This window comes from Phyllopteryx taeniolatus, chromosome 15 (assembly GCF_024500385.1).
Source record: "Phyllopteryx taeniolatus isolate TA_2022b chromosome 15, UOR_Ptae_1.2, whole genome shotgun sequence".
In the NCBI taxonomy this organism is placed as follows: Eukaryota; Metazoa; Chordata; class Actinopteri; order Syngnathiformes; family Syngnathidae; genus Phyllopteryx; species Phyllopteryx taeniolatus.
In genome coordinates this window covers 22,420,791-22,446,653 of record NC_084516.1, presented here as the reverse complement: position 1 = coordinate 22,446,653, position 25,863 = coordinate 22,420,791, and the positions used below count along the sequence as shown (strand labels likewise).

General features: G+C 43.4%; 2 protein-coding genes across 4 annotated transcripts in view; both read left to right on the top strand.

Moving 5' to 3' along the window:
- sptlc1 (serine palmitoyltransferase, long chain base subunit 1) overlaps positions 1–5,428 on the top strand; it is a 45,561-nt gene extending 40,133 nt beyond the window's left edge. For 2 of the 3 annotated variants that reach the window (XM_061799792.1, XM_061799793.1), the window contains exons 13-15: positions 1,864–1,981; positions 2,713–2,786; positions 2,887–5,428. In XM_061799792.1, the coding sequence (XP_061655776.1) occupies positions 1,864–1,981; positions 2,713–2,786; positions 2,887–2,980 (286 nt within the window). In that variant the 3' untranslated portion in view covers positions 2,981–5,428. Of the gene's footprint in view, positions 1–1,863; positions 1,982–2,712; positions 2,787–2,886 lie in introns of those variants that run through there. The other variant, XR_009792112.1, reaches the window with a different exon arrangement.
- Positions 5,429–6,614: 1,186 nt separating this feature from the next.
- Positions 6,615–25,863, top strand: part of ror2 (receptor tyrosine kinase-like orphan receptor 2) — a 59,319-nt gene continuing 40,070 nt past the window's right edge. The window contains exon 1 of the mRNA XM_061747495.1: positions 6,615–7,271. Within this exon, the coding sequence (XP_061603479.1) occupies positions 7,205–7,271 (67 nt within the window). The 5' untranslated portion in view covers positions 6,615–7,204. The remainder of the gene's footprint in view (positions 7,272–25,863) is intronic.

The window sequence follows — 25,863 nt, the reverse complement described above, 5'->3', positions numbered from 1 at the left end:
GTCCCTCCAAGTTCCTTTCCTGGATGCCGTGCTTACCCATCACTTCTTCATCACCCCTATTACCTTCACCAACATGTCCATTACAATCTGCACCAATCACGACTCTCTCTCTATCTGTGATGCTCAGAGCTACTTCGTCTAGCTCCTTCCAGAATTTCTCTTTCACCTCTAGGTCACATCCTACCTGTGGGGCATAGCCACTAATCACATTACACATAACACCCTCAATTTCAAGTTTCAGCCTCATCACTCGATCTGATACTCTTTTCACCTCCAAGACATTCTTAGCCAACTCTTTTTTTAATATAACCCCAACTACATTTCTCTTCCCATCTACACCACGGTAAAATAATTTAAACCCTGCCCCTAAACTTCTAGCCTTACTGCCTTTCCACCTGGTATCCTGGACACACAATATATCAACCTTTCTCCTAATCATCATGTCAACCAACTCCCGTGATTTTCCTGTCATAGTCCCAACATTCAAAGTCCCCACATTCAGTTCTAGGCTCTGTGCTTTCCTCTTCTCTTTCTGCCGAAGAACCCGCGTTCCACCTCTTCTTCTTCTTTGACTTCGACCCACAGTAGCTGAATTTCCAACGGCGCCCTGCAGGTTGACAGCGCCGGTGGCGGACGTTGTTAACCCGGGCCACGACCGATCCGGTCTGGAATTCTTTGGATGAACGCTCATATTTGTTTGGCAAAGTTTTAAGCCGGATGCCCTTCCTGACGCAACCCTCTGCATTTATCCGGGCTTGGCACCGGCCTACAGTTTGCACTGACTTGTGTCCCCCATAGGGCTGCATTAAATATTATAGGGTAACAATTTTAATAAAAACCAGCAATATAGCGGGACCATGAAACAAGAACCGTGATGCAGCAGAGTTTTACTGTGTCTGTATTCTGTTCCAGGGATTAATTGTTCCAGGGCTGGTACTCATTGTTTCCATGACATGTGCATCCCAGGACATATTCTCAAGTGTAAAATGATCTATGGTGTGTGTGTCTCGTTACATCTGGTGTAAATGTAGCACAGCATTACAGAAAAAAAAAACATCATACCAAGAGTCAAACATGGTGGTGGCAGTGTGATGGTCTTGGGCTGCTTGGCTATTTCAGGACCTGGACGACTTGCAATTTGTGATTGATGGAACCATGAATTCTGCTCTTTAACTGAAAGTCCTGAAGGAGAATGTTCAGCCATCTGTTTGTGACCTCAAGCTGAAGTGCACTTGCGTTCCGCATCAGGATGACGATCCAAAACACACGAGCAAGTTAACCAAAATAAAAGATAAATAAGGTTTTGGGGTCGCCTAGTCAAAGTCCAGACTTGGATCAGATTGAAATCCTGTGGCATGACCTTAAAAAGGCCGTTCATGCTCGAAAACTTTAAAAAAAAATTATAGAAAACGCTTGGTTTTAGTTGTTGTTTCTGAGGATGGGCCAACCAGTTACTAGTTTTCGGGGGCCATTACTTTTTCACACAAGGCCAGGTAACTTTGAATATTGTTTTTCCTTTATAAATGAAATCACCATTTAAAAAGAGTATTTTAAGTACACTTGGGTTATATTTGTCTGAGATTTACATTTGTCTGATGATCTTAAACATTGAAGTGGGGAAACGATGCAAAAAGCTGTCGGCCCTTTAAACATGCTGTTTTTAGACATGTCACACCAGGAACTTCTCTTTACCTGGGAGGGGAAAAAAAAACATTTGCCCGAGCGTAAGAAATCTCAAATCCAATTCAAACAGCCTCTGGTCCTTAGACATATCTGCTGTGACTACAAACAAGAACAGTGGGAAAAAAATAAGTTCTAAATTTCTGTCACATATTCGAATATTGGCTTGTTCTTATATTGCAGAATTCCAGGGCTGAAGTTGGTGGGAGTGCAGTTTGCCCCAGCTCTTCACTTGCAGCTGGAGAGAAGTACAGGCTCCAGAGAGTCTGACATGCAGTTGCTGCGCTCCATTGTAGAATACGTGAGTCCTATTTTATTGTACACTAAATGCATCATCCGCCTCACCGTGATGATACTCATGTATCCCTTCAGTCCTAGACACGTCTCAAGATATACCGTCTGTCTAATGAGGGTCAATGCAACTCAAAAGAATATTAGGCGTTGGCAAATATTCAAGAAAATGATAGATGCAGCTCATCTATTCAACTTTTGGGAACCAAAATAAACAGGAAGGCTGTAGCCTGGATTCCAACCACAAGCTGCAGAACTCTGAGGCAGATGTGCTAACCGCTCTTTCGCTGTGCCACTGTTGACTTCCAGTTGGCTCTAATTAACAAAAAGAAAAACAACAACAAAAACACACAGTATGCTCTCGGGACAAACTGTTGCATAAGAGGGACTACAATGTGTTAAGTAACATCTTAATTTTCCTCTTGAATATTAATACATAAAAAAAAATCTATGAACACAACTGGTGAGCACATCTGTCTCACAGCTCTGAGGACCTGGGTTCAAATCCGGCCTCGCCTCTGCGGTGTTTGCGTGTTCTCGCCGTAGGTGTGGATGTGAGTGCGAATGGTTGTTTGTTTATATGTGCCCTGCGACTGGCTGGCGACCAGTTCAGGGTGTACCCTGCCTCTCGACCACAATCGGATGGATGGATGGATGGATGAACACTTGAGGAGGGTAAACGTCGTCGGAGCACCTGATGCACTTAATTTTCTCACAATGTTCCCATGTTTTGGTTGTTAGTGTATGGAGAGGAAAGTGGCGCTGACCCTCGCCCGATACCTCGAAAAAGAGGAGCGATATCCCCCTCCTCCCAGGTAAAGTCAGTCTTTTTACCACCATTGCCAGCCGCCTATAAGTTGGCAGGGGGTGGGGGGGAGTTAAATCTCAAATGTCTATTATTCCTTGCGTCTTCAGCATCCGGGTGGTGGTGACCGTTGAACAGACGGAGGAAGACATACTGAAGGCCAAATTCTGTATCGTGGAAGCCGCTTTAGCACTGCTCAAGTGAATGGAGGATTTCATTCCCCCCCCCCCCCCCCGCTTTGCCGATGTCATAGGACCTCTTCGTTCTCTTGACTGAGTCGTAAGCGTGAAAAAGAGTTATTCACTCAGATTGTGAGCATACTTGCAACTGCTCGTATTATGAGGCCTTTTTATATCCCAACTCTGAATGTTTTGTCTTTCATTTATTTCATCTTGCCATTAGATATTGTACATTCAACTCATGTTTTCTAATTATAGCATAATAAAACCCCACTGTGTAAAATAGTCTTTATTTGTACGGGAAATTGGACATGTATTTTTGTTCTTGTCAGACGACACGTTTCCAGTTTTAGATCAATTAGGATTACCAAAATTATTTATATTTGCTAAACGCTAGAATGATGACAGGAAGGGGGGGAAAAAAAAGTGTCCTTTCTGTGCGATCATCAGGTATCATAATTTAATAAATATTACTGATTGATGACCCAGCACATGCCAAAAACGATTATGCGGACGTGCTAACCCGCAAATGGAGGTGACACTGTGGCTCCCCTACGGTTTGATAAACTGCAGCCTTCGAAGCCACCCTGCTCTGAGACTCCCCCAACAAGACCCTTTGGACCCTAAAGTCATTAGCAGGTCCCCTCGAAATCTTGGTTTACAGTCATCAGAGTCCTTTCTTCGTTTGAACTCACAGCAGGCCAAAAGGGACCGATCGAGCGATGGGATGCAAACACAGCAGCAAACGAGTGCGCAAGGCGCCACCCGCAGGGGTCGAGAGGAACTGCTAAGTCGACCGGGCGGACTCTCATTTTGATGTTTAACCAAGGAAAAATGTCTGTTTTGATATTTCACCAACTCTGCAGAATTATTCCAAATGTATGCCTTGAAGTCTGTGTCGTCGTGTCAACTTTGCAAATGCACCTGTGAGATTTTGACCATTGTTTGTCTTGATTTGACTCCCAGCAGCATGAAATGTGAGTGGCCGTGGGCCACCCCTGCCCCTTTTGCCCTTTCTTTATTCGGGCACACGGCTCGGTAACCATGAAAGCCGGGATAGAACAAACTTGGCACCGTGGGCCACCGCTAGGCGATCAAAGCTACTACGAAGGTACCAGGTACGCTACCAGTCAAGCGGGATCACTCTGAAATTGCCAGCGAGCTACACACAAAAAAAAAAGGCAGGAAGAGAGACGGTCCGGTTCTCCCAAGAAGGCGTGATGCACATTTTTTTCTTCTTCCACGTCTTTCCTTTTTGTTTGATTTTTCTATATATTTTTCTTCTGCAACCAAATCTGTCGCCTTGCTTCCTGAGCCACTGCTGAGAGAGAGAGAGAGAGACTACCGTAATTTCTTGTGTATAATGCGCACCCATGTATATTCCGCATCCCCAAAGTTGACCTCAAAATTCTGGAAAATCCTTCTACCTATGTATCAGGCATTTTTACAATGCATGATTTTGCTTCTACCCATATGAGCAAAACATGAAGTATCTGTATTTTGTTAGTTTTTTTCAAATAATTATTCTGGTTTAGCACTTTATTTGAGCACGTAATCCTTTTTTTTTTTATTTACTTGCTCTTATTTTGAAATTAACAGCCCTACTTTTATTTTGTAAATTAGAAAACACACAGTTGTCCTCATATGTTTGATTACCCAGGCAGAATTTGTAAGATGGGTACAATTCTTTAAAGAACACATGAAGGACCAGGCGAAACACATTTAATTTTATTTTAATGGGATTCAAATTAAACGGTCAAGCATTTCAGAAAAGCATCATCATTAAACAAAACATAACCATAAAGAAATAAATGCTTGTTGTTCAGTGAGTCATATTTAAAAAAAACAATATTTCACGAATTCTACCAGGTTATGTAAACTTATGAGCACAACTGTACATATATGAAGTCGTACGTACCCGTCATATTGGAATGAAAGTGGAGGCTACACCATTTTTTTATAACCTCGAGGTGGCGGTGGCATTTTGGAATGAAAGTGTACAGCTTTTTCATAACCACTAGATGGCGGCAACGTTTTTTTTGATTTGCCACGATACCCATGTATAATGCGCACTATTGAGTTTTGACCATTTTGGGGGGGGGGGTGTATATATACACGAGAAATTACGGTACCACCGACCTGCCTGAGCCTACGGTCGTGAATAGACGTCGCAAAACTTTTGCCAGACTACAACATTAGTCCTTAATCATTTTGGGGAAATTACTAGCTTCAGACAAAATCTCAACTTTGTTCTCTCTCTCTCTCTCTCTCTTTCTCCCCCGTCCACACTGGACGCAGTAAACGCTCACGTTTCCAACTTTAGTCCAACACACGATATTCGATTTCCCTTTTCATATGCCAATTTTCCTTCTTTTTATCATTATTAGTGTTATTTTCTTTCGTTAGTTAGACCCCTTTGTGTGTTTCCCTCTAGATCCCTTGTAGATGTCATTAAATATACTATAAAACTCCACTCGGTTGTATTTTGTGTGTGTTCTGAGTTTAAGTAAGCCTCTGTCATGTGCAGCAACCTTCAGATTACGAGACTGATATAAAGGTTTCTCGTCACTTTCCCTAAATTTTATCCACGTAAAAAGTGATGTGGTGCCCCTTTAATAGGTAAAATTAGTTTGATTTTTAACAAACGTAAAATTACGGTAAACCGTGAGTAACGCAAGCATCGCTTCCAGCTTAATCTTTTCTCCTAAATTAATTACATTTTGATTTGGGGCGTTTTTGTTATACTATACGTATTATGTATTTGTAATACTTATCAGTGTTGTGGAGTAACTAATTACGTGTAACAAGATTATGTTTTTAATTACAAAATGTATGTACAATGGAACCTCTGGTTACGAATTCAATTTGTTCTGCGACCCTGTTCTGAAACCGAAACGTTCACAAACCGAGGTAATGTTTCCCATTTAAACTAATGGGAATGCAATTAATCTGTTTCAGTCGCAGAACGACGTTATATTTATCTGATTTTGATCATTGTGTCGTTAAAAAGAAATACTGCACAATATAGAAATAGGTGAAAACCCAATTTATGATGATGAAATAACAATGGTTTTGCTAGCAAATCAGTTAGCCTTTTCGATAATAGTAATGTTTACTTTTAATGTAGTTACTGCTAGCCATAATTGGCCACCGCCTCCCACAATGCAACGTAGCTTTTATTGGTTTCGGAGTGTTTTGGTCTTTTTCTACCACCACCTAGATTGTGGGTGTAGTGCAGTTCCTGGTAATTTTTGTGAAAATGGCCTATACTGAGATATACAGTGGGTACAGAAAGTATTCAGACCCCCTTACATTTTTCACTTTGTTATATTGCAGCCATTTGCTAATATCAAGTACCTTTTTTTTCCCCCTCATTAATGCACACACAGCAATTGTTGACGTTTTTACAGATTAAAGAAGAAAAACTGAAATATAAAAATAATATAAAATGCACTCTGTATATATGTGTATATATATATATATATATACTGTCTGAATACTTTCCGTACCCACTGTATATATATATATATATATATATTGTTAATTGTTGCTATGTTTTGATTCGCTCTTACTAATGTCGTGGCATTTCTGTCCCAGAAGGTGGCAGTCGTCGATTTTAAATCTCCGGAGATTTGCGAAAAGGAGCAGCGAAAGAAGCTTTATCGGCCCGCCGCACGTGCGTAAAAGTGCGTTATCAGAGTTCGCTAGATTGGCGTCATTTTTATTTTCAGTGGCCTGATACAGTCAGTCGTCCACTGGTGTTTTTGTTTAATTCCCACGCAGTACAATTTCTGCTCTATTAACCTATTGAAACGTACTTCGGACACCCCCCCCACCCCCAAAAAAGCTCGTTATAGTTCCTCCTGCTCCTCCAACTTTCGCCGCCTCCCTTCGACGCGCGCGCGCGCGCGAAGACACGTTGCGTTCAAGGACGTGCGCTCCCCACGGTGTCCCACACTCTCCGGCCGCTCCAGGAGCCCGAGCAGCCCCAAACGCGGCTTTGTTCGCCGTTGAGAACCCGCATCTCCCTCCCCACCACCCCCCACCCCCTCCCCCGTGGAGCTCCCTGCCTCCTCGCCACCTTCACATCCGGAGGTTGTGCTCTGTGTCCCGGCCGCGTCGCTCCTTCGGAAAGGCAGAAGCGAGGAACAGCGAACGAGCAAGAAGAACAGCAAGGCTCGTTAAAACTGGATCATTCTCCACTCACTTCTTATTCTCATACATTTGGACCCGAGGAGCTTCCGACGCTATGACGAACTTTATGAGGAATTTTCTCTGGATGTTTTTTTTTTGGGGTCCAAACCTGAGATGCTACGGTAAGCGCCCCCCTCCCAATTCACACCGTTTATTTTACCTTTGAAGGAAATTGATGCTGTCTCCATTTAACACCAGAAGAATGTAACCGCGTTTGAATCGCGATGAGTCGAATCACTTCTCATTATTCAGTTCCAGGCGAGACAATGATAAGCAAAAGTTAGAAATGTTTTTTTTCCCCCTCCCCTTCTTCTTCTACTTCTAATTCTTCTTCTTCTTCTAATTCTTCCACTTCTTCTAAAAGAGATTAAGAGCAGTCGAAGATGTTTCTCGCATGGCCACGTGAGTCTTTAGGTTCGAAATCCAAATTGGGGTGGGGTGGGGTGTGTCTCCCCCCCCCCCCCCCACAACAGGGTTTCTTCCCCACGTAAACGCTTATTGTTGACATGTGTTCCTCGGCGCTTGTGCGAAAAGGGCGACTGTGCCGTTGTCATGTTAATTGCACGCAGAGCTCCAGGTGATCATCTCCACTCTTTTTGTCCTCTCATGTTAATTAATTTATCCTCTGGTGGGGGGGGGGGTTCCTGCAGAGATTTCCTGTTTTCAGCTCAGGCTTTGAGGATTCCCCATTTGGCATGCCAGCAGGGCTTGGAGCTCTAAACCATGAGCACCCCCCCCCCCTCCCATTTCTCCCCATTTATTGTGCAAGGGGCAGCGCAGTTCTTTTAATGACTCCATCTCTCAATGACTTACCACAAAATCAAGGTGCACAATGAGGAGACCACTGCCCGCATTATTGACTTGGTGTTCACAGTCATCTGTTCCCCGATGCTTGTTGACCCCCCCCCCCCCCCCAAAAAAAAAATGTGTTTGCATTTTGGATTTGCACAAAAGAAACAATCCAAAATTTCATTAAATATATTCTGGGCGCCATCTTAAAACCATTATTCATAGTACAGGCAATGATTTAACTGTGTGGCAAGCGTAAAAACAAGTGCAAAACAGTCCTATTTAAATGTTAAAACAATAAATGCACTCGTCAAGGATGAATTAGGGGAAATCAAAATCCCAAATGTTTTTTCATTAACGCAAAAAGTCAGAAAGTTAAGGACATATATAATGTACAAGGGGCAGTCAAAAGTAGTGATGCCAATTCGATTTAACCTACTAATGATTGAATAAAAAAATAATAATAATAATCATCATCATCGGTTTGATGCTCGCGTCAAGATTTGTTTGAGCCTGTTCTCTTCCTTTCAGCCATTTTGGAAACGACGTCATTGTTTTGGATGCCCCCCCCGGAAGCAGAGCGCTGCGGTTGAATTTCCTGCTCTGGAAGGCGAAATGCCGCCAAACATTTAAAAAAAAAAAAAAAAAAAAGGTTGACAAGGTGTGCGCCGGGGGTTCGGGTTATGGCATCAATGGTGACGCAGGACGCCGACGTCGTCGGTGGGGACTCTACGACGTTCTCTGACCGGCGCCTCGACCCGAGCGCGCTTCCCGAGATGAACCCGTGAAGATGGTCTTTCATAAACCGAATGTGCGGGTATGAAACGGAGAAGTTGGAAATGAGTTCAAAGGCAAAGCAGCAGCTGTGGGGGGGTGGGGGGGTAGAAGTTAATTAATAAGTAGTCGCTACAGTATGACTCACCCGGTTCGGTTTGAGAGTCAGGGAGAGTTGCTGGTGGTGGCTGAAATGAGGCCGGAGGCCCTTCCTTTACTGTGGGGGGGGGGTGTTTACTGCCTGGGAGGGTGTCTACTATCCCTGTAATCATATGGAACCAAAGCCTGCAGGGAATACTTTAAACCCGCCCCCGGGGCGCAGTAGTAACAGTTTATGCATATTGAGAAAAAGCTGCATATCATTGGCAACTTCAAGCAGGAGACGTCGTGCCAGTTAAAAAAAAGAAGTCCCTGTCCTTTTGTTTAGCCGAGTGACGTAACACGCATTCTTTCGAGGAGCGTTGCCTTTCTTTTCGCAGTTATTATGCCAATAAACACTCGGACATTCAGAAATGCTCTGCGGTTCCACGCTAAAACGAGTTGGCACATCTGGGATTGAATCCGTCCTCGCGACTGGTAGAGGTAATAGTTTCCTGCATGGGTATGAAAAAGCATCCAGCTTGAGCCTTGAGCACATATCGGAAGACTGTTCACCTTTTTGTGGAAAGCGCTTTCAAATTATATTCCAAATAATACTTCTTGCATATTGGTAAAGACAAAAAAAAAAAGCATGTGATGTGAAAGACATTATGTGGGTTGCACAATTTACATGTTGCTAGTCAAACTCTGTGCAATGACCCGTACACTTCCACGTAGCTCACACTGCGCCGAGTGCACCGATAAGTTTGTCCAGCATTAGCGTCCATCTGCGATAAGTCGTAAAGTTCAGACGTGTCACATGAAAATCGTGCTTTTCATCACTGTTACAAAAAAAAAAAACATTTTGCAATAATGGTAATGGAACACCGTTTTTTTTCTTAACCCGTAACTGTTTAATGTTATAAAGCCGAATGTGATTCCATAGTGTTACTTTAAATTGTCATTCCACTTTTTTCATGCCCCCCCCCCCCCCCCCCCCCCCCAATGTGAGGCATGGATGTGTTGTCCAACTGACTTCCAGACAGACAAAGACACGAGTCACGGGTGAACACATAACCACTTTGGGCAAGGCAATCAAATAGAATCATTCTGAACTCAATATAACAAAGAATCTGTGCTGCTATAATATTTCTGGCATTTCCAGCAGTGTGACACTGGCTCAACGTGACTCTACTTGCCTTTTTTTTTTTTTTAACTGGATCAAATGGTGGATGGAATCTGGTACCAGGGCCTCGATGATGACATCAGCTCCATCATGGTTCCCAACTTCCCACATGAGCTCAGTTCCGGGGGGGGGGGGGAACAAAAAAAAGTGTCAATTGTGTATAATCAACCCTCATCATTGCCAATCACTCATTCAATACAAAAAGCCTTCAAATCATGTGTGTGGGGGGAAATCCGATCGGACCTTTCCAGCCGCGAGCTGCCTTGCTCACAAGGTTTCATTATCATTAGCGCTAGAGCCTCGCCATTTTGGCCGCAACAGCGAAGGCTTTGTTCTTTGTTACTTTAATTGCTTGCTGATGACGATCCTGCGAAGGGGTGTGAAAATGGTTGGGGAAAGGCCTCAGGGTGCTTTTTTTTTTTTTTTGTGTGTGTGTGTGTGTGTGTTGACATACCCATAGCGGTTACAATTTGGGATTGAGACCTCCCCCGCCAAAAAAAAATATAAATCCATATATATGCTATTCAATACAAATGTGTTTGAGGGCAATACAAACGCTCTATCAGGTTTCCAGACCATTCTTGCGTAGAACGACCTTATTTTCGCCCAAAACGACAAGTTGCTTTGCCCGAGACCGGGGTGCCACATTCGTATTCTCCCAAACGTTTTTCTTGCCACCATATAACGGAAACATACCAGAGTTAGACGGCTGTATGCTGTCAGATGCCAATGTGTTTATCTTTCGACTTGGTGTGGCCTATCACCCGAGGCCGTTTCCTTTTATACAACCTTCTCTGTCAATGTAAACAAATGATACATCATGATCAGAAGTCTACTTCAAGTGGAAAGACTCCCAGGATGAGGCAGCCATTTTGCATTCGCACAATAGCAGACGGCAGAATCAATGCTGTTATTTCTGAGATCTGTCTTTAACGTTATTACGATTGGATAAAGACAAGAGTGTAATGGGTTTAAGGTGCAGTTATTTCTGATCATTTATGCAACATGGCAACATGGAAATTTTGCAACTCACACCATTTTTTTTAATTTTTTTTTTAATTCCCCCCAAAGCTGAAATCCATCAAATTGCCACAAATGCATCATGAGACATTCACGGCGGGCGATATTGACTTGCATAAACAGAGGGCGCTTCGTGTTTGTGAGCATGAGCAACGTGTCGTCGGGATTTGTGCACGTGCTTTCGACGTCATGGACTCATTCCATCCACTTTAGAAGTCGCGTTTGTTTTTGTAATGTGAACGACTACATAACAAGATCGGATTTGACAACAAAAAAAAAAAAGAAAGAACTCTGCAGTGTGAACGTAGCCTTAGCGTGTCTGTTTCATCATGAGAGACATTTACCCATTTAAAAAAAAAAAAAAAAAAAACCTTTAAAAATGTGCGAAATTCATGTCTTTACCGTTATTGATCAAATTATATGAAAAGATAGATCGTTTTACATTTGAGACGATGTGATGCTCTTCACTATCTCTGATTGGTTTAGAGACCACGATGATGAGACCCGTGTTTATTTCTTCCTCAAATGACTGGGCACCTGTATGCACCCTCTGTTTTTTTATTTTTTTATTTTTTGCTGCGCCATTCAAAAATTAGGGTGCATTTGTGACCAAATTCCCAGTGGCCAGATTGATGCGTACTTTACGCGTACGTGGTCATTTTTGTGCGTCTCAGACGCGGGACGCAACATCAAACGAGATCCCTGCTGAAAATGACCCATATGAGTGTTTATTACAGTAATATTGACGATATTGACACAACCGATTAAATAATTAGCTCTCTAAACTTGCATGTCGAGCAGCAATGTAGTGGTGTAGTGTGGCGTCGGCCATAACCTCGCTGATGTAACTAAGGAAACATGGTAACTAAACGGCTAACGAAAGCGCCCGGTCATCTAAGTACTGGACTGGAATGAGGACTGTACCACTTTTCTATCATGGTCTTCGCAGACTAGAAAGACCAATGCCTGTATTAGCAGAGTAGTCCTAGAAACCAAACGGCAACGTAAACAACAATTTGCATGCAAGTCGCAGCAGTGTGCGACGAATGAGTCAAAGAGAGGTTGAACGTGAGCTTTTTGACCTGGCAAACACAGGCATCGTCTCAGAAAAAGTCATATGAGTGGCACGTTTTAAGTAAGGGGGGGGGGGGGGATAATTGTTAAAGTGGTCTTAGAGGTATGTATGTATGAATGAATGAACGCCGTATATAGTATCGAGCATTTACGCGAAAATGACCAGGAATTGCACGACACCTCCAATCTAGGTGGTGGTAGAAAAAGACCCAAAGTTTCCAAAACCAATAATATTATTGAACCAACAAGGGAACTAATATGAAGTTACCATTTGCAATGAATTATACACATTTTTGCCAGCTGTGAATGTAATTATTTGTAAGACTACAGTCACACTAGCGATTCATCGATTAATCAACAACTAATCGAATTCAAAATCATCGACAGCTATTTTGGCAACTGATAAACTGTTTAGGGTCAGGCGGCACAGTGGACGACTGCTTAGCACATCTGCCTCACTGTTCTGAGGACCGGGGTTCAAATCTCGGCCCCGCCTCTGTGGAGTTTGCTGTTCTCTGTTGCTATGTTATGGGGGAACTACAAAATAGTTGAGGGGGGGGGGCTTCAGCTCGGTCCAAAGGTGTTTTGGGGCCAGACGACAGTCGTCAACGGAGGGTGACAAAACATCGGGGTCAGTACATTAAAATCCGCCGCTGACCACGAGGGACATAATTCAGGACTACCTCTCACACACATTTTGAAGAACTTGCAAGCCGATTTGTAGCACATTTTGAAAACCTGTATTTCTTAATCGAACCAGTTTTTACTGCGCCGCAATTTTCACTGATCAAATATTGGGGTCCAATTTTTGAATTTACAAGAATACCAATCGACATCTCCTGAGGAGCTCGAGAACACAGCTTTGGGCGTAGAATCGGATGTTGCCACCTGGAGAAGGTCGCAGGGCACGCTAGAGAGACGGCCGTACGACTCTCAGCTGGTCTGGGAATGTCTTAGGTTCCCAGCGGAAGAGCTGGACCTAGTGGCTGGGGAAGGGGGTAATCTGGGCTTCTCCGCTTTAGGTTGCTGCCCCCCCGTGACCCGACCTTGAAAGAGCGGAAGAAAATGGATGAGTGGATTTCAAAAGGCAACTGCTGAGCTCTGACTACGCATGATTGATTCAACCACACGACGCCAGAACATTGCGTCACAAATTCATTTGGGAACGATAGGGATGGGGTGAGCGTTTTCCAAAATAAATTTGGAGGGTGATTGTACAAACATTCTCTCTGGAACATTGATTACAAGAAAATCTAATGAAACCACATGGCAATTCCTGCAAAATATGATGAAGCAAACAATGTCTCTCGCCAAGCCATTTTCAGAAAATATATTTGTAATGAAGCCACTGTACAGCATATCATCCACTTCTGCAAATGTTACTGTTTTGGAAACATCTACGCAGAATTTCGAGTCATCGGCCAGTATAGTGACACGTAACATACTGCTGTATGTTAACTTGTCTTGAGTCTGATACTCATTACAGCTCTGGTTCTGGAACTAATTAGAGCGAAGCATGGCATTCCCATGGACGGGACTCGGTGGGAATTAACGGGGAGACAGAATAGCCCTGTGTGAGCATACCAACACATCATAACCTGTGTTGAGGATTAGTTCGGGATTTGATGCAAAGTCCCCTTCTACGTATTTTGTTTTACCGTGCCGCCCCCATGTTAACCTATGCGGCTAAATTGTGTGCTAAAAGCAAGTGAAGAAGGGAAAGCACGCATGCAAATTTAGCTAATTGAGTCGATCCCGCTACTGGTTCGGTGTATTGCTCAGTTTCAGATTTGGGTTTTGCTTGACTACGTTGAAAATAGTAAATTAGAGACTTGTCGATGGTTGGAAAAATAAGCAATTGTTAAGGTGCCCATGCCATCCATTTTTAAAAACTGTTTTCCATCTTTCGTTTGGCCATTTTTGGGAAGGGGAAGCGTCAATTTGCTCGAGGAGACCGGTAGCATAGCTGCTAACGACTGCAACAGAAAGGGAAGGGGCGCTCGCCGGTCTAGACCGATGGGCCGACACACTAGCAAAGCATTCTGGGATTTGTAATATTAGTGGCGCATGTGCGGGCCAACTCTAATACACATTTGATATGGTCTTGCGGACCAAATATAATTACATCGTGGACCAAATTTGGCCCCCGGGCCTGAGTTTGACATATGATATCGAGTCTTCAATTAACATAACGTGCATGTTTTTGGAATCTGGACAGCATGCAAACTTCTCACAGGAAGGCCGGAGCCGAGATTCAAATACTGAAGGACTGTGAGGCAGACGTGCTAACCGCAGGTCTTGGTCCAACCCCGCAGGTCTTGGTCCAACCCCGCTCCAATACTTCCACGCTTGTGCTGCTCGCTCTTTTAAACAGATTTATAAAATGCCTGGATTATCTCTCGGGCTGTGCTACATACATTGTATAGTCTGTGCGGTGAAAGATGGGGGGGGGGGCCCATCAATGACCTCTAGGGGGCATTCAAGGATTGGCCACTGACACAAATCAACGTTACAACATGACAGAAATAATGGGTGCTAACTTGCTGTGATGAAATTACTTTATTGCAGTTAAATGACTCTAACGAATATACTGTTAATGACATGCTTCCTCTAACTTTAAGCGTCTAAGATGACGCTCCCCGCGACGTCCTTCAGTTTGTGCGCAGACTGCAATTAACTGCCGTGTTGTTGGTCTGAAACACCGCAAAATAGTCCCACACCGACGACATTGAAAAAACTTTATTGGCTGTCAGATAGTTACAGTACTCCGCCACAAGACATGGAACAAGGCTAAAAATAGACTCGCTTTTGGATTCACACGCGACGGCGACGCGGTTAAATGTCTCGTGCGGAGCCGATCGGTGATGTCGTTGATCGGATCGGTGAATTATGCCGTGAAAGCCGGTCAGCATAAAATGGCGATCATCGTCCGATACCGATCGAGCCGATCGGGCGAAAATACCACAGCTTCGGCATAAATGTCACAATCGTTATCGACGAAGGTCATTTCAATGTGTTTCTCGGATGAAGAAGAGCTTGTTTTTCATTGGGCTGAGGCATCGCCTGTTTGCATCAGAACACATTTGGAGCCGCAGGCAATATGTTGTTAAGTCTGTTCATAATCATCCTGTTTAAGTGTTCCGGGATGTGTGCATGTTTTACGGTGCATACTTGCCTACCTTTGTAATAGAGCTCTGAAGTGCTTTTGTATTTATTTTTATTTTTTTTTATATCGGATCGCCGAATCCTCACACGTTCCTTTTTAACTTAATTAATAGAAAGTGGGGGGAGGGGTTGGGGGGGGGGCCCTGGAGGGAGTGGGCGGGGGTGTGCGGGGTAATTCCTAAAATGTGCAGTGCATCTTTGATCCTGCATTTCTCAGTTGTCCACAGCCACAAATGAAACAGATACTTAATCTTTCAAATGCAGTTTTCCGTTTGTGGGCTTCTGAGTACACAATTGGTGTGAAGGCATGAAATTGACCATAAAAGGACACCTCTTACTGTACTATTCAAAGTAAAGGACGCCCGGCCCCCTTAAAACCAGCGTATCTGGCGCACTGCTACTTTTGTTTATTTAGGATCATAGTTAAAAGCATATTCCTAATTTAAAGACAAACACATACTTTGAATTGTTGACGAAACCACTCATCCAAGAGGCTCCATCATTTCTGTACAGCGGTGGAAAAAGAATGACCTCACGTCCTTCATGCTGAAATATCAATACCATACAGTGGAAAGTTGTGGAGCAGCAAACTCTGTCTGTACTTGGGCTCAATCTGGACTAATGTTTGGTTATCAGCTCGAGTTGCCGGTCTACTTAACTGCTTTCTTGAGTCTCAAGGAGGGGGGGAAGGTACTGGAAAGCATAGAAAAAAGGGTTGTGTGGCACTAGGGACTAATCATTCCGTCATAGTAATGTTGGTTAGAGAGGCAGAAAGCCGTCACGGAGTGCAGGTCACGGATCTGCGAACAGAAAATATGCTAACAGCAGGCTTGTCAAATTAATATCCTGTCCATTGTACGCTGGCCGTTTCTGAGTAAATCATAGCTCGACGCGAGGAGAGGGAAGAGATAAATGTTGGGAGTACAATGAATTGTATAGTACGAGGGGGAAGTGAAAACGTAATGAGCCCGACTTTCTGCTAGCTTGATTTACTGCCATAGAAAGGCAAAATATACGCATAGAAATGGGCATCAAACCATGACATCATTTCCCAAAAGGCTGGCAGGAAGAGGACAGACAAGCAAATATGTTTTTTTTTAAATAAACTACAAACATTTCAGAATTTTTTTAAAAATTATTAGTAGGTTAAATTCAATTGGTCTCATTAGTTTTTGACTGCCCCCCCCCCCCCCCCACGAATAAGCCACTTTATCAAAAGACTATCACAAAACTTGTTAACACTGGCACTTTCCACACTAAAGGACTGTATACAATATCCACATTTTGAATATTTGTTCCAGTGTTCACTCTACATTGTTTGCTGACAAGGACAGCCTTATTTATTGAGGTCGCTGCCTAGGACAAGTCTCTCGTGTGTGTGTGTGTGTGTGTGTGTGGTGGGGCACTGCAAACAACATTTCCAAAATGGCTGACAGGACAACTCACCTTAGTTTGGTACGTACAGCCTTATCAGGGAGCCAATAAAATGCAAATGCTCGTCGCATCCCTCCCAGTCTCATTGATTGTCTTGTCTTTGAGCCTCCAAATGGGCAAATATTTCAAGGGAAGTGGCTGCTTTTTATGAGATGGCCATTGTTGGTTTAACTCAGTCATGGGGATGGAGTTACCCCTTGTGTAAGCTTCTCGTAGATTAAAACTCACACAGTGGGAAGATAGCATCAGAGCAGTAAAGGGGGAAATTCCAGCGCTTGCAAGTGAAACCATCTGACACGCTCGAGAGTGCCACGGTGCAGACAGTATGTCAGAAAGAGCTTTTTACACCAGTGTTTGTGTCTAGATCATAAGGAGCGAGGGAAAAGTGTCTCATCTGGACACCATTTATCTAGAAGAGGAACGGCATAAGAATTGCACCTTAATGGACCTCGGCTTTGAAATCGCAAAGCGTGAGGACATCATTTGTAGCTGACCTTTTTGTTCTTTGGTTCAACATTTGTTGTGATGCGGTAACTGTTGTTTGTTTGTGTTTGGAGACCCACCTAGGTTTTGGAGAGTTCTACTTAAGATTTTGGCAATCGTTTATAGTTGGATACTGGTGTCAAGCTCAAAGCCCGGGGGCCAGATCTTGGCCCGCTCATCATTTGATGTGGCCCACAAAAGCAAATAATCAGCATTTTTTGACTAAAATCTGTACCAAAATTTCAATTTATCATATGTATGAAATAATAATGGCGATTACTTTCAAGCATCTTTTTTTTTAACCAATCCCCTTTTTACAGTAACTTGAACAATAGTTGTACAAGCTATGACCCTTGACATCTGATTTCCACCACTTTGTTGTGTTCAGTGGATCCCCACTGTTCACTGTTTAGAGACAGCAAATCGAGAAAATCGGCAAATAATTGACACCCATTATAATTGGAAATGAAAAAAAAAGTACTTATTTTGGAATGAAAAAAAAATCTTATATATATATATATATATAAATACATATAGCGCCAATAAGCATTTTCCACGAAAACCGGGTTGGTCCCCCCCACCCAAACTGTGGGAACTGTTCAAATCACTGTCACGCATGACGTCACTATCATCGTATGGCGTGAGAACTCAAAGGATTACCCGGGCACCTTTTCAACGTTTATTCCAAAAGACAATTATCATCGGTTAGGAAAATAAACGATGTGCTTGTATAGCCATCTTGAACTGGAAGAATGAGGCAGTCTGACATTGGCCACACCCAATGGGACAGTGTGAGGTTAAAAAGTGAGATTCTGGCTGCAGGGGGGGGGGGGGGGGAGAGGTGATTAATTTGTTTCAGTTATTTGACAAAGTAAATTACTGGAATCTCAAAGCTCTGACCCATCAATTAATGCATACAAAACCATTTACCGTAATTTCTGGTGTATAATGCACAGTCATGTATAATACGCACCCCCTAAATTGACCACAAAATTCTGGAAAACCCTTCTACATATGTATAATGCATTTTGCGTCTACTCATATGATCAATACATTAAGTATTATCTGTATTTTGTTAGCGAAACACATTTAATTAACACCCCCACAGCATGATGCTGCCACCAGCATGCTTCACTGGTGGGACTGTATTGGACAGGTGACGAGCAGTGCCTGCTTTTCTCCACGCATACCGCTTGTAATTAAGGCCAACAATATCTATCTTGATCTCATCAGAGCAGAGAATCTTATGTCTCACCATCTTGGAGTCCTTCAGGTGATTTTGAGCAAACTCCATGCAGGCTTTCATTGTCTTTCACTGAGGAGAGGCTTCCGTCGGGGCACCCTGCCATAAAGCCCCGACTGGTGGAGGGCTGCAGTGATGGTTGACTTTCTAGAACTTTCTCCCATTTCCCCACTGCATTTCTGGAGCTCAGCCACAGTGATCTTCGGGTTCTTCTTTACCTCTCTCACCAAGGCTCTTCTCCCCCAATTGCTCAGTTTGGCCGGACTGTCAGCTCTAGGAAGGGTTCTGGTCATCCAAAACGTCTTCCACTTAAGGATTATGGAGGCCACTGTGCTGTTAGGAACCTTAAGCGCAGCAGAATATTTTTTTGTAACCTTGACCAGATCTGTCTTGCCACAATTCTGTCTCTGAGCTCTTCAGGCAGTTCCTGTGACATGCACTGTGAGCTGTTAGGTCTTCTATAGACAGGTGTATGGCTTTCCTAATCAAGTCCAATCAGTATAATCAAACACAGCTGGACTCCAATGAAGGTGTAGAACCATCTCAAGGATGTTTAGAAGAAATGGACAGCACCCGAGTTAAATATGAGTGTCACAGCAAAGGGTCTGAATACTTACGGCTGTATGATATTTCAGTTTTGGTTGTTTAATGAAGCTGCGAAAATGTCAATAATTCAGTTTTTTTCTGTCAATTTGGGGTGCTGTGTGTACATTAAATGATTGAACTGAAATGATTTTAGCAAATATAACATCCATCCATCCATTTTCTGAGCCGCTTCTCCTCACTAGGGTCGGGGGCGTGCTGGAGCCGATCCCAGCTATCATCGGGCAGGAGGCGGGCTACACCCTGAACTGGTTGGCAGCCAATCGCAGGGCACACATAAACAAACAACCATTTGCACTCACATTCACACCTACGGGCAATTTTGAGTTGTCAATTAACCTAGCACGCATGTTTTTGGGATGTGGGAGGAAACCGGAGTCCCCGGAGAAAACCCACACAGGCACGGGGAGAACATGCAAACTCCACACAGGCGGAGCCGGGGATTGCACCCTGGTCCTCAGAACTGTGAGGCAGACGCTCTAACCAGTTGTCCACCGTGCCGCTGCAATATAACAAAGAGTGAAAAGTTTAAGGTGGTCTGAATACTTTCCTCACCCACTGCATATGCAGTCATTGGAATGAAAGTGGAAGCTCCACCTTTCTCATAACCTCTAGGTGGCGTTGGCACATTGGAATGCAAATGTAGAGCTTTTTCATAACCTCTAGATGGCGGCATACATTTATGAAATGTGGAAGTTTTTTCCATTTTCCCATATACCTATGTGGAATGTGCACTATTTAAAAATAATAATAATAATTGGGGGAAAAAATATGCATTATACATAAGAAATTATGGTACTTTTACAACCACATTATAGCTCAACAAAAAGTGAAGCACTAGCATCTTTAAGCAAAGCAAAACATTTTCTTGGCTTCAAGTTGCGAGCTGTTTGATTCATAAGGGATAGTGAGCAGGACCCCAGACTTGTCATCACTGCGGTTTTGCACACAAAACGTCCTGACAGCTTGTATCTCGTATTTAAAAGAGGGTTTTGCACATTATCAATGGAAGAGGCAAACAAACATATTAATGAGGTACAAAAAAAAAATTAAATGACCACATTCACACCTACGGGCAATTTAGGGTCTTCAATCAACCTACCACGCATGTTCTTGGGATGTGGGAGGGGATTTGAACCCGGGTCAAGGACACTAGCATCGTATCCTTTTAAATAAACCAATATCGTCCTTGAACCGAATCAAGGTCTATTGGTTCATTTAGAACGATACAATCCGAATCTATAAAGTGGCTTGAAATCGATTCAGTAACTTTTTAGCCAACAATTAACCAGTGTGACTGTGAAATAAATACCTGCATATTGGACAGTGCAGGTGAAATTTCCTAGATTCCTTTTGTTTCTTGCAAGGGGATCAGGTCAAATTAATCCGCTATACGCAGACTGTCACGTGACCAACGCGAACACAAGACAGCTGACTTCCTGCGTATGCTATGCTAACGAGCATAACTAGGGTTGATGACACGATTGTTTGAAGCCGAACTCTCTAAAAAATAAATGTATATATATATATATAAGAATATGTCTGCTTTACTAAACTGAACAGAACAATTTTAGAGGCCCGGTTTAAAGTGCGTGCATGGTATGTGGCCTCAGGGCAGTTTAGATTCTTTTCACCTTAAGGTCATCAGATACACTGGCCCTTCGGTTTTATGGTGGGGGGTCATAATTGCTCACAGACACAAAGATGTCTTTCACACGAGGTGTCGTTGGAAAGTATAAGTGATTTCTAGAAACACATATAGCTCACACAAGCACAATATACAGACTTTCCTAATATTAACTGTGTTGTGAGTCTTATAATTTAGGATTTTCTCAAAATATTCCTTGTCTTATTCGGCTCGATGTCAATCCCTTTCCCTGGTCGTTCAGTCAATATGGCGGCGTAAATGGGGTTCTCCACAAAATGAGCATGTCATTTAGTTTATGTTGGCGGTGTTGTTCCTCACACGTTTTCTTCTGCTAGCCTTCGGGCGTCTCTCTCTCTTTTTTTTCAACCAGTCAATGTGAACTCGTCTTTGTTCACAATAGATGCGTATCGCTTTGGAACACTTTTGCTTGAAGAGCTTTACTAAAAGACTCACTGACAGCAGTAGTTTAAAAACAAAATGATTTTGAACATGTTTATCCGAAGAAAAATTCCACATATGCCACAAAGATTATTAAAATGATGCATGTCCTTACCACAGGGTACCACCTGATGCCCTCCGGCCAGAATTACTGAGGACAAACAGACACTCAAGTCTTTTATTCCTTCTGCTATTAGGCTGCTCAACTCTAGCACCCCTCTTTTTTCAATGAATTGCTTTTCTTTTAAAGTTTCATATGACTTCGCTTGAATTTTTGAGCAAGTGAATCACTTAATACACTGTTGTATCACAATTCCGCAAATAACAGGAGTCCAGGAAAAATCTGTGTAAAATCTACAACACTGGTTCGCCTACTATACTATGTTCTTGTTTTCTAAATGACTAATGGATTATTCCTCAGAACTGTGAATGCGAGTGCTCCACGCCCGCACTCAGAGTGGCCCCCTTGATTAATTTTTGAAAATTATAAAAATGTTTCCTCTACCATACCTCATCAGTTTTAAGTTGTAATAACACTGTTTACCACTAGAGGGCAGACATAACTTAGTAGCACATCTTTTAAATTCTAGTTTATATGTTAAGCAAAGGCGGCACAGTGACCAACTGATTAGAGCGTCTGCCTCACAGTTCTGAGGACCGGGGTTCGATTCCCGGCCCCGCCTGTGTGGAGTTTGCGTGGGTTTTCTCTGCGTGGGTTTTCTCTGGGTACTCCGGTTTCCTGCCACATCCCAAAAACATGCGTGGTCGGTTGATTGTAGATTCTATGTCTGTATGCGAATGGTTGTTTGTTTATATGTGCCCTCCGATTGGCTGGCAACCAGTTCAGGGTGTACCCCGCCCCTCGACCGAAGATAGCTGGGATAGGCTCCAGCACGCCCACAACCCTAGTGAGGATAACTGGTAAAAAAAATGGATGGATTGATGGAAAAATTTAATTATTAGTAGGTGTCATGATCTGTGCCCTGCAGGCACAGATCATGACTGAGGCTTTTTTTTTTTTTTTTTTAACTCAGAGCAGGAGAGTCTTACGCACAATCAACTGGAAAAGCACACTAGTAGTGATTTTACGAGATGTGCCGTGTCTTCGAGGCCGTGTGTCGGGTAATGGAAGGGGCTAACCCAGCACCCTGGTCTCATAGCCCAGCAGTTTGTGCACTTGACTCTCAACCTGGGGTATGGAGGTCGTGTGAGTTTGAACCTCGGGCAGGACTGTGCTGCATAAATAACTCTCATTGAGGCTTATCCATTACATTTGTTCATCAAAATATGCATTCGTCCACCGTTTCTTCTTCCTTCAAAGGAAAGGTGTTTCTTGTGCTCCAAGAAAGTAGGGTACAAAAAAACCTCACTGGGAGAGGAGAAATTACTGTACCCCAATTTACAGTATATAATCTTGCTCTTGAAAGAATAACTTAAAACAAAAATGGTGATAAACAGTTCTTTCTTTCTTTTTTCTTTTTTTTTTTGGTCCTGTTCTGCTGTTTGCTCAAGCAGAATGGAGGCTCTGTATCCCTTTTATGCCAGAACAGTTTTACTGTGTCACAGTACACCTTTTAAGCTGCCGCTGTGGTTTCTTAGTATTATAATTGATGTTTATTGAGAATCAGAATCGATCAGTCAAACAGAACAAAGTTTCTCGAGGGGAAAGAGAAACGAAAACAAAAGACAAAGTACTAATTGTAAACAGAATCAGAATCATCTTTATTTTGCCAAGAATGTCAAAAACACAAAAGGAATTTGTCTCTTTTGAGACATAAAGACATTGAGAAAAACAGTCACTGAGCAATAAAAGGTTGCTAGCAATCTGGTATTGTCGGTACAATTTTTTGTCGTTGTTGTTTTTTTTTGACAATTGTGCAAAAAGATGCAGAGTTCTCTAGCAATGAGAACAGTTTGACTGACTAATAGAGCAATAGTCCGGTGCAATGAGCATTGTGCAGAGGGCACAGAGACTTCAAGAAACGAATGCAGTTTAAAGTGACTAGTAGTGCGATAATCTGGGACAATGTCGATTGTGCAAATGTTGCAGGTACTACTCTGTTGATTGTGCAAATGGTGCAGATGCTACTCAGGCATGTGAGTGGCCAGTATTGGTCAACAACAGATATGTAAATAGTGCAGCGTGGCGAGAATACGACAGCGAGTGCACGAGTAATGTATAATTGGCCCGACAGAAATGTGACAACAAACTCAAGACAAAAAAATTGTCAGCATGTTGCAATGGAATTGTAAGTTAACTGTTAATGGCAAGAGGGAAAAAACTGTTAGAATGTCTGCTAGTTTTAGTTTGAATTGTTCGGTAGCGCAGACCTGAGGGAAGGAGCTGGAAGAGCTGGTGACCAGGATATGGAGGGTCCAAAAGGATTTTGCATGCTCTTGTCTTAGTTCTGGCAGCGTACAAGTCCTAAAGGGTGGGTAGGGAGGTACCGACAATCTTTTCAGCAGTTTTGATTGTCCGTTGCAGTCGGAGTTTGTCCTTTTTTGTAGCAGCACCAAACCAGGCTGTGATGCAAGAACACAGGACTGATTCAATGACCACTGTGTACAACTGCCTCGACAGATCCTGTGGTCCACAATCCACAAGTCCACAATCATCACTACAGTCTTGAGCGTGTTCAGATCCAGGTTGTGTCAGCCGCACCACAGTTCCAGCCGCTCCACTTCCTGTCAAGACTCGTCACCGTCTTTGATGAGACCGATGACTGTGGTGTCATCTGCAAACTTCAGGAGTTTGACAGCCGGGTACGTTGAGGTACAGTCGTTCGTGTAGAGAGAGAAAAGCAGCAGAGAGACGACACAACCTTGGGTCGGCCCTGTGCTGGTGGTGCGTGTAGCTGAGGTGGTGTCCCCCAGCCTCACCTGCTGTGTCCTGCCCGCCAGGAAGCTTTAAATCCAGTGGCAGATGGCAGGCGAGATGCTGAGCTGGAGAAGCTTGGAGAGAGGAGTTCGGGGATGATGGTGTTGAACGCAGTGCTGAAGTCCATGAACAGGATCCTCGCGTAGGTCTGCACGCTGTCGAGGTGTTCTAGGATGAAGTGCAGTCCTGTTTGCTCAGTAGGCAAAGACCTGTGACGCTCTTGAGGTGGTCCAGCATGAGGCGTTCAAAGGACTTCATGACCACAGATGTCAAGGTGACAGGCTTGTAGTCATTTAGACCCGAGATTGCAGGATGAGAAAAGTAAATCATTACATATCTACAACAATGAAACATTAGATATGAGTGTTGCATGGGGCTGTAGTGCTACACCCTGTGATGGAAGGACAGGACAAGCTAGAACAGGACAAGAACGGGAGAAGAAGCATGCAGGACAAAGGCCGTGAACCCGGCTGTACAACTGAAGTGTGGTGGGATTGACTATGTAAACTATAAAAGTCTATAGGATGAGAGTGTGAGTGAGGGGGACACCCAAACGATTCGCATATTCATGAGTTATTTGTCGCAATAAGTGAGTGGCCCCACACCCAGCGAAAGAGTCCCAGGGGTGTGTGCCCACGGACAAGTGAATTGACACCGTTCCGCATGCACAAAGACTGACAGAAGTGTCCCGTAATTGCTGTGCCTGCGCCGCTGAGCCTGAGGACCCCACCCAATCAATCGTGGGGCGGGATCGGGCCCAGGGTTCCACCCGAGAACAGCCCGGTGGACAGGTCCCCGACTGGCAGTCATTGGCCCTACCCTGTGTATCAGAGCCCCGCCAGTGGTGTGGTGCATTATAAGCTGCAGAGGCCAGTGAGCATAACAGAAGAAGAAGAATCCCCTTTTATTCTCATGAACATGCATCCATGCACAGGTAACCACACACATAACAGCCGAATCCCCCCCACCAAAGACCCACCGTCCCCCAGAGATGAGTGTATCTGGTGCATTAAAACATGGGGATGAGTGTGCGTGATGCATTAAAACCCAGGGGGGCAGGCAGGGCGGAGGGGCAGGGCGCCCGGACCGGGAAACAGCACAGATGTGCTGAAACCCAGTCCGACATCCACACCCTCCCGACCCCATACCAGTCCCCCAGGAACCCCTGGATACGCATGTATATGTGCCCAGATGTGACGAGTGAGAAAAACATATACAGTCAGTAGGTTGGTTAGTGATTGGTAAGTGCACTGATTCAGCGCATGAAATTAATTTATAAACTTTTGAAAGATTTATTTTACTTTGCGGGAGAAGCTTCATTATTTGCTTGACAAACTCCGGCAATTGGAGGTTGCTCTGGAGTGTTGGTATTCTTTTTTTTATTTTTTATTTTTTTTTATTGCCGCTTTTAATTTATTGTATTGAAGAAAGTTCCCGCCTGTTATTTAGAATTGGAACAGTTCATCACATGTCCTAAAAACATTATTGTTAAATAGTTGTTGTCGGGGGTCAATTCCATGTTGTTCCCATGTGCTAAAATGAAGGGGTATATTGTTAATTTCAAATCCCGTTGATTCAAAACTTTGCCACCAAGGCGTTGAGGTGGATGCGATCATTGGGTTGTTCTTCATTTATGTAGTGATGGCGAGATGAAGCTTCATGAAGCATCGCAACACTTCAGCCATTGGTTCGAGTAATGGTTCATTTCTTGATGCTTCATTGCATATGAAACCACCTGCTGGCCATGTGCATAATCACAGGCAGCTGTATCTTTACCACATACGGTATGTGCTGCGTTGCATTTTGCCTCTTTTTGGCTCTTGTGAATGACTATATATTACAAAACAATGTTTGACCAAGTAATTTCCCAACATAAAGTGTAAAATATATTATTTTTAAAT